The 8,543-nt window shown below is 36.8% G+C and overlaps 2 protein-coding genes across 2 annotated transcripts; one reads left to right on the top strand and one right to left on the bottom strand.

The window, feature by feature from the left end:
- Positions 1–50: 50 nt before the first annotated feature.
- On the bottom strand, positions 51–3,295 carry nedd8l (NEDD8 ubiquitin like modifier, like). Its single transcript, XM_022197185.2, has 4 exons — positions 3,129–3,295; positions 1,560–1,607; positions 1,362–1,444; positions 51–476 (listed from the first exon to the last, which is right to left on the bottom strand). Exons 1-4 carry the CDS (start codon positions 3,144–3,146, stop codon positions 353–355), a joined length of 273 nt encoding a protein of 90 aa, XP_022052877.1. The 5' UTR covers positions 3,147–3,295; the 3' UTR covers positions 51–352.
- Positions 3,296–5,235: 1,940 nt separating this feature from the next.
- On the top strand, positions 5,236–8,177 carry zp3f.2 (zona pellucida glycoprotein 3f, tandem duplicate 2). The gene is made up of 9 exons (XM_022197183.2): positions 5,236–5,503; positions 5,588–5,772; positions 5,844–5,947; positions 6,024–6,115; positions 6,643–6,823; positions 7,024–7,129; positions 7,206–7,294; positions 7,731–7,822; positions 7,914–8,177. The coding sequence occupies exons 1-9, from the start codon at positions 5,362–5,364 to the stop codon at positions 8,030–8,032; spliced, it is 1,110 nt and encodes a 369-aa protein (XP_022052875.2). The 5' UTR covers positions 5,236–5,361; the 3' UTR covers positions 8,033–8,177.
- The last annotated feature ends 366 nt before the right edge of the window (positions 8,178–8,543 follow it).

Below are 8,543 nucleotides of genomic sequence, written 5' to 3'. Positions count from 1 at the left end.
GGCGGTGACTTTTTGTTGGTGTGCGAGTGTGAACATTAGAGGACAAGACCTTCAATCAACTTCAGCGTTTATTCACAAGCAAAAAGACCACAGTGTTGTCAAACTGTCTCTTGTACTGCATGGGTGCCTGCATCAACGGGTCAAACTCAGAAAGCCAATGTGGGTTTACAAAAACATCTACAAAGGAATTAGAATGTCCTCTTTTTTTTTTTCTCTCTTTCTTTTTGTTGGTTGATTTTGTTTTCGTGTCGGCCGAGGAGCGTGGGATTTCAGATTTCTGCGCTGTAACGTGGTTAGACGGTGACAGACACCTAAAGCGTTGGCACTCAGCGGGCCCCATGACGACAGCGACTCATGACGAGGAGGAGACGTGTATGCAGCGACTGTGGAGCTCTGATCCTCCTCTTAGCGCCAACACAAGGTGGAGCACCGAGCCTCCCTGGATCTTGTAGTCTGCTGCCGTCTTCTCGTCGTTCCTGAGGGGCGAGTATAGAGTTTAGAGCAGGAATGGCCGCCCACGTTAAGCGGAATTTGATCTCAAGTGGAACACACCAGTAAATCACAGCATAGTAACCTGTAAATAACTACAACTCTACATTTTTCCTTTGTTTTAGTGCAAAAAAGTACATTCTGAAAAAGTTTAGATTGAAGGAATTATCTTTTTGCAAAATATTATGAAAAACCTGAAATTTCTGAAGAAAATAAGTTCAATTTCAACCACATTATGCCTCAGTTTATCATTTACTCATTACAACTTACAAATCAGAGTGTCTACAAAGGAGCAAAGCATTCAGTCACAGCTATCTGGAACTGAACAATCTGGTATTTTACTTTACGATCAAAACGGCAAAAGTCAGACAAAAAGAGACTAAAACAACAAAAACAAGACAAAATATTACAGCAATGAGACACAAAGCAACAAAAAATGGACAAATTACACAAGGAAGACAAAAGCGAGAAATCAAAACACAAACAAACAAAACAAAAAGGAAACATAAAATGACAAAACCGAGAAACAAAATGACAAAAACATGAGAAAACAAAAGTCTGGCAAAGAACAACACAAAAACAAAAACAAGGCACAAAAGGACAAAAGAACAACGAGCAATCTAGTATTTTACCTTATGATGAAAACAACTTGCCATGGTTTAGAAATGATTTTAAACTTACACTTTTACTCATTTACAATTTGCAGTTAACATCTGATGTGTATTTTTTACACTTTACAAAGTCGTCCCATGGGACGGATTGGACCCTCTGGATGGCTGCTTTTGGCCAGCATGTTTGACACCCCTGGTTTAGAAGATGATTTTTTCCAAAAAAACAAACAGAGCAAAACGTCTTAAAACAGAGTAACTCACATCTGTTTTCCGCTGTAGATGAGTCTTTGTTGCTGCGGGGGAATCCCTTCCTTCTCCTCCACCCTTTCTTTAATTCGCTCCACCTTGATTGACACAAAAGCAAGAGGTTTAGAAATGAGACGGGGCAGGTGGGGGAGTCGTACTTAAGGTTGCGTTTGTTCATGGGATGGTACGGGACAATGCATGTCAGGCTGTCACCTTGTCTGTGGGCTCAATGTCGATCTCTATTTCTTTTCCGGTGAGAGTCTGAAACATATTAGGAATAACGATGACAACAGGTTTTCAAACGTCATAATCTGCATTACACAAGCATTTTTTAATCAACACAAGGCAGAATTCCCATTTTCAAAATGAATTTGGGTCAATATATATATAATTGCAGGACTTTTTGTATCATACTTCCTGGCCAGCATGTAAAGTGTATCTGCAGAACATTTCTTCTTGTTAGGGGTGATGAACAATTAAACTATTTCAACTTGAAGTCTGAAACGATGCAATTAGCAAATTGATAAAAAGAAGAAAAAAAAGGACGTTCAGGATAAAACATTATACAGAAATTATGCCTTTACTTGACTGCAGAATGTGTGATACTACTAAATCCATCCACTCAACCCTACAAACCAAACGTCTCCACAACATGTTATTACTGAAGGATCTTTGCCTTAATATTAGATTCAAGAATTTTATTGTCACACATACACACAGCAGAAACACAGCTGAGGAATGAGATTCTTATTTTTTAAGTTCCCTTCACACAACTGAAATAACAAATAAAATAAAATAAAAATTATTATTAATAATAATAATAATAAAATAGAATGAGATAAAAATGTAATAATAATAAAATAGAATACGCTAAAAATTTAATAATAATAATGAAGTAGAATAAGATAAAAATAAGATAAGCAATAATAATAGAAACAAAAATAAGCTAAAAAATAGTTACAAATAAATATCGCTATTTGTAAGCTACTGCAGGTGAGTCACTGATTTCGTAGCCTGATATAAATTAATATTATTTTATAGTCAGGTAGAATTGCAAGTTATATACTCGTTTACATAATTTTAATCCATAATATTTAAATTACTTATGTAAACTAGACACTCGAGTTTCTTAACATCAATATTGAAAATGGTTAGGTTCATTCTTAAAAAAAAAAAAAAAAAAAGCCAATCCTGTTTTTTTTACTAGAATTTTGGCTCAAATGCTGTCACTTTGTGTTCTACATGATATGTTATTTAAGTATTCTGACTTAAATTAAAGCGCAATTTGTATTTTAAGGTGTCAAGTCTATCATTCAGTAAATACTAGGCTGGAGCTTTCAATAATAATGTCGCAAATCAGAACATTTTAAAGAAAACATCGCAATTACAGTTCGCTTATTTTAAATAGTTCAGCCTCTCCTGACAATATTTGTTCACAGATAATTAGGAATCACTGATTTCTGCGCTAAAATTCTGCTTTGCTGAATCATATTTAAGTTACAGTAAGTTAGCGAGCTAACAGACACCGCAGCTTCTCAGCGGCAAACAGAGCACATTATGGCAGGAAAGCAGATAACTGGCAACTTCATTTGAGCTAGCAAATGCTAATACGTTTCTAGTACACAGTAAATCAAATGTAAGTTGGGTTCCTTTTTGCCTCAGGCCCTTAGAAAAGAAAAGAAAACGAGCGGACCGGTTAGTGCTATTAGCGTCTGGTGAGCAGCGGCGGCTACATTTAGACGTCGGGTGGAGTTTAAACCCGAATAAAAAATGTTTTCTTACCTTAACTTTGATCAACATGCTGGCTAGAGAATATACTACAATCAGAAACTGTAAGAAGCGCTCGGTGTAACAAACACTTGTCAAATTGGCGACGAGCAACTTGCTTGTCGAGCTAACTTGACTTTACTTCCTGTGTAGCGCACTAACACTCCGGGCGTGGCGACGTAAAACCGGACCAGCACAAAGGTTCCGCGCTGAGGAATGACAGAGGAAAGTCTTTGTTTAGATAAAGATAAATCAATAAAACTCACAGCAGATTGTGTGTGGACATAAATATTTAGATCCAAAAAATAGTACTGCACATATTAGACACTTTGAATTTATTTTTTCAAGCCACTTTTATATTGTATTGTTCACAGTGCATCAATACTGCACTATTTCATTCTCATTTCTTATCCCTGTACATATTGTAAATATAATTACTACTATTTTATTATTATTTTATTACTATTACTATGTTTATTGCTACATAAGCTGCTGTAATGATGCAAATTTCCCCTGACTTGGGTAGAAATAAAAGATTATCTTATCTTATTTTTTCATTACATGTGTAAACTTGTCTTCACCTATTTATGTCATTTGCACATTCTGTTCATTTGCACATTTCTGTATCACCCTTTCTATATTACATTTTCCATATTCTTATTATTTTATTTTATTTTATTTTGTTTTATTTACATTCACTTTATACCTGACCCTAAGATTCTGTGCTGTCTTGTTGTTTACTCCCTTGTTGAATATCCAGCTGCTCTAACAACAGAATTTCCCTCTGGGGATTAGTAAAGTCTGTCCAAGTATAAATAAACAGTACGGGCCAGTCTGTGTCATTTCAGACACCAGTGTTGCACCACTGTCTCAGATTTTGTTTAAAATGTAAGTTGTTATTTGGGATGCAAAACTAAGTTCTGTAAAAATTTCTTTATTTTTTTTATTTACATGATTTACTGTGATCGGAATTGAGTCATTATCAGTTTCTCTGTTCAGTGTTGATTTCAAGTAAATGTATGGGAACCTGCAGGGAGACAAAAATTTCAACATAGAGGCAACCCTGAACGTTGAACGTAATGATAAAATGCAGACCCCAATGCACACTAGTATTTGTAGTCCTACGAATGAATCCACATCATTGTTCTGGTATGTCAAAATAGCCAAAAAAAGGAAACTTGACTTGCCTTGTATCAAATTCCAGTGATGTTAGAGGCTTTAAAAGTTGAAAAAATGTCAACCAAAGACTGCAATTTTACGAAGAAATATGGATACATGTATGTAAAAGAACATACAGAAACTCTCATTCAGCATCAATACAAAAAATAAATGTTTCCTTTTTAGTCAAAAACTGCCCATCTGGAGCAATTTCATCACTTGGATTTGCTGGAACCAATTCTGCCCGTGTCCTAAACAAATTTCATGGCTCTGGGAATTATATCCCTGCACATACTGAACCTAAGTATGATTTACCAGCAACAACGGTTTGTTTTTGTTATTATTAGTCAAAATAGAGAATTTCCCAGGTGTAAAAAAATAAGGAATTTGTCAAAATTTTTGCCAAAATGCTTGACAGGACTTTTTGTTTGGCCACAATGAACACACTGATGTAGATTTAACAACATCTGAGGTAGTGCAGCAACATTTTCACAGCTGGCACAGAGGGATCATATATCAATAAAAAAGTACACTTTGTGAATGTTGCATAACTTTATATGACACATAACACCAATGGATTCATTTTAATGCTGCAAAGACGTCTAAATAGCATTTTGATATTGCAGTCACTTAAAGATGAAGTCATTTTTTCCTATTTGAATATTGTTAAGTGATAGATAGATAGATAGATAGATAGATAGATAGATAGATAGATAGATAGATAATAGATAGATAGATAGATAGATAGATAGATAGATAGATAGATAGATAGATAGATAGATAGATAGATAGATAGATAGATAGATAGATAGATAGATAGATAGATAGATAGATAGATAGATAGATAGATAGATACTTTAATAATCCAGAAGGACATTCAAATTAAATTAGAAATAAATTGAATTAAATTACAAAAATAAAATTTGAAATATAAAATACATTAACCAGGGTAAAAAACAAACAAACATCAAAATAGTACCTAGCTATATTCTGCCTCTGCATTGAAAAATGGTCAAAGTTAACAGTAATTATGAGAGTACACAAAACTTGAAGACCAGCTCAGAAGAAATGCTGCCCTGCTTTCACACAGATGTTGATGATTCAGCTGATTAGGCAGGAAGTCAATAAAGTGCTTCAGCTCCACAGCATTCTGGATCGTTCAGTCATGGTGACTCATCTGTACCTCGGTGTGATGCTTCTGGCTGGTTTTGCAGCAACTGTTGCAAATGCAGGTATGTTTTTTCCCCAACACATGTAGGTATTCGCCACAATTCCTTTGTGAACAGAAACCGACCGTCATAAGTACTTGTGTGCAGATATCAAAGTAGACTGTAGGAAAGACTCTGTGAACGTCACATGGAGGATCCCTCCGGAGTTGGTGCCATATGCATCTCGATTCTTCCTCGGAAGCTGCATGTCGTCTAACTTTGAAGTTCTGCCCAATGGACAGGGGGAGGCCACGTTCAACTACCAGCTTGATGACTGCAAGATTAAGAAACTGGTAATGTAGCTGCAGTATTTCACTAAAACACCTCTCAGCTTGTCATAGTAATCAGTTTTTCTTCCCCACAGCTGAAAGGAAAACGCATCATCTATCAAACTGAAATGACTTACAGGCCACAGGCAAAGTCAAAACCTGCAGCGTTTATGTATCCCATCAAATGTGTCTATAAAAGGTAGAAAATCCTTTTGGCTGATATTCCATTTAAATGAGCAAACTGTGAGCTGAGAAACCTCACTGGTATGTTTCAGACCTGAGGGCTGGGTTCCACCTTTCTTGAACCCTGGATCAGGTCTTTCCGAAGGCCGCAGTGGGCTTGTCTTCCACATGGCACTGCTCAACGGTAAGTTCTCACTCATACAGAAAGGATAAAATTGGAGTGTGAATTGAGGTTCAGGCAGGTCTGCACAAGGTGTGAACGTGTCTGGACATAACCTAAGTAAAACATGACCTAATGATAACCTAATTTCCTCTGTTGGGTGTGACCTAGTGGTGAAATATAATCTGATGTCAAGATCTGACCAGCAGATTTGGAGAAACAGAATGGTGTCAAAACTGTCTCTCCAAAAAAAAAAAAAAAAACACCCTATAAGCATGGAAAAAAATGGCCCAAGTCTCACAGCATAAAAGATGTTTCACACCTCAGTATTTTCAGTTCTTTTTTTTTTTTTGTGGTGCTAAAAACTGCTCCTAGATTTTGTCAACAAAAAAAAAATCCTGCTGTCTCTAAATGCTGATTTCTCCTGGTGATTTTTTTTAAAAAAAATTTTTTTTAAAGATCTTCAAAGGTTTTTGGACATTTGAACATGATCAAGTCTTAGACTTTGGTAACTTTTGACCTAACATGAGAGCATGTACGTTTCCTCGCAGAGCAAATGACCGGCATAGCCAAGACAAACATCATCACTCTGGGCTCATTCATGCCGATATGGGCAGCGGTGGAACAGAAATCCCATCAGCCACTGCTGCTGCTCATGGAGGAATGTGTTGCTGCCACCACAGCAGAGCTGCAGTATGGCAGCCAGGTTTACCCTCTGATCAGCAATAAGGGGTATGAACAGGTTCAGGTTACTTTATTTGTACCCGTAGGTAGACTTGTTTTGCAGTCCATGAGATAACACTGCCCATACATAAAACAATGAAAACAAAATTTAAAAATTGAGACAAACATTTGACAATAAACATTACTACCGCTTCACCTGAAGTCAGTGCAGTGGAGGAAATTCTAATCTGAGCTTTTCACTTCTTCAGATGTCTTTTGGAAAGCGTCAGCGGAAACTCCAAGTTTTTGCCTCGATATCACACTTCAGCAATCATTCTCTACCTACAGTCCTTCAAGTTCGGTCTCGGAGAGGAGGTGAGGGAGCAAGTGGTGTCTGCATTTGGGGTTTTTGTATTTTGATTGAATTTTGACTGTTCTGTGTGCTCCTCAGGTCTACATCCACTGTAAACTGGTTGCATGGGATCCTGAACATCTTGATGAAACCAAAAAAGCTTGCCATTTTGTAAAGGAGAATGTAAGGTAATTATTTATGGTTTTTAAATAATAAACTCCAAAGTTGGGTCGGTAGACCAAGTCAGTCTTGAAAGAATTTCCAGACATCAATTAACTTTGATATTGCTTTAGAACAACAAGCAAATCTGCGCTTAAAATCATTTAATTCTACAGCGCTTAAATATAAAACCTTTACAGTGACTAAGTTCTGGTTAAGAGTATTGACTCAGCTTGGCAGTTTAACAAAATTGATACAACTGCCGACTTCTCGGCTGAACTACAGGCAGTGTTTGCACAGAACAGATGGGAGACAAGTATGGAAATAAATGAACAATGCAAGTCACAAAATATCTAAAGTCGTCATCCCCCCCCAATGTTTGTAATCCCTGTGGACACGTAGTACATGCTTACAGTTTTATCAACCTTCTACTGGTATAATCACTGTGTTTTCTTATTTCCTTAGTTGGGAGCTACTCGATGACCCACTTCAGAGTTCCCTCTGCAGCTGCTGTGAATCAACCTGCAAGTCTCGCTCCAAAAGAGGAGTTCACTGGGGTATCATTCTCACACTAGAGTATTTTTAAGCCAGCTGTTGTGGGGTTTTGTTTTTTTAATTCATTTTGTCACAATTTATCCCCACTTGCAGCATCTGGCAGCTTGAGTCACAACTCTGTGGTGGGGCCCCTCATCATAGTGGAAAGATCTGACTTGAAGGCCAACAGCACATCAGCGGGTTCTGTTTCTGCAGCTGACGTTCAGGTGTAAATATGTGTTTTTGGTCGTACATGTTTAAAGTTTGTGTTGCACTGGACATGAGATGAAGTTTTGGGTTTTTATCTTCACAGGAAATGTTAAGTCCAAGCTGATGGACTCTTCACCAGTATCAAACTATATATGATCTCTCAATAAACCACTGAAACTGCTGTTGTAATTCTTTCTTCTTTTTTTTTTTTATACAATGTTGGTCATTAAAGACCAGCACACAAAATTTAATGCTACTTTTTCTTCAGCTGGTATGCACTACTTTAGGCACGAGTATGAATTCTATATCAAGAAATCACAATTTGTCTGTCAAGGCAGCTGATTTTCAAATAAACCTGACAGTTTAGCTTTCAGGCAGTGGAATTATTCAGATCTCTCTTTTAAAAAAAAAAAAGTACAATGGAATAGATCTTGTCATTAAACAGCAATGAAAGGAAATCCAGCAGCTCTTTGGATTAGCAGCATAAATAAAACAAGCACAAAGACATGAACAATGAGTCATTACAAATGGAGT

Source organism: Acanthochromis polyacanthus, chromosome 9 (genome assembly GCF_021347895.1).
Source record: "Acanthochromis polyacanthus isolate Apoly-LR-REF ecotype Palm Island chromosome 9, KAUST_Apoly_ChrSc, whole genome shotgun sequence".
In the NCBI taxonomy this organism is placed as follows: Eukaryota; Metazoa; Chordata; class Actinopteri; family Pomacentridae; genus Acanthochromis; species Acanthochromis polyacanthus.
The sequence above is the reverse complement of the archived record's forward strand: the minus strand, read 5'-3'. Positions and strand labels throughout refer to the sequence as shown.

Bases quoted from the DNA above. Each gene is read 5' to 3' on its own strand.
- nedd8l (XM_022197185.2), bottom strand. The intron at 1,445-1,559 runs GTGACAGCCTGA...GTGTCAATCAAG, and splicing joins ACATTGAGCCCACAGACAAG to GTGGAGCGAATTAAAGAAAG. The intron at 477-1,361 runs GTGAGTTACTCT...CTCGCCCCTCAG, and splicing joins ATCTACAGCGGAAAACAGAT to GAACGACGAGAAGACGGCAG.
- zp3f.2 (XM_022197183.2), top strand. From the start codon at position 5,362: ATGTTGATGATTCAGCTGATTAGGCAGGAAGTCAATAAAGTGCTTCAG. The intron at 5,504-5,587 runs GTATGTTTTTTC...ACTTGTGTGCAG, and splicing joins AGCAACTGTTGCAAATGCAG to ATATCAAAGTAGACTGTAGG. The intron at 7,130-7,205 runs GTGAGGGAGCAA...TGTGCTCCTCAG, and splicing joins AGTTCGGTCTCGGAGAGGAG to GTCTACATCCACTGTAAACT.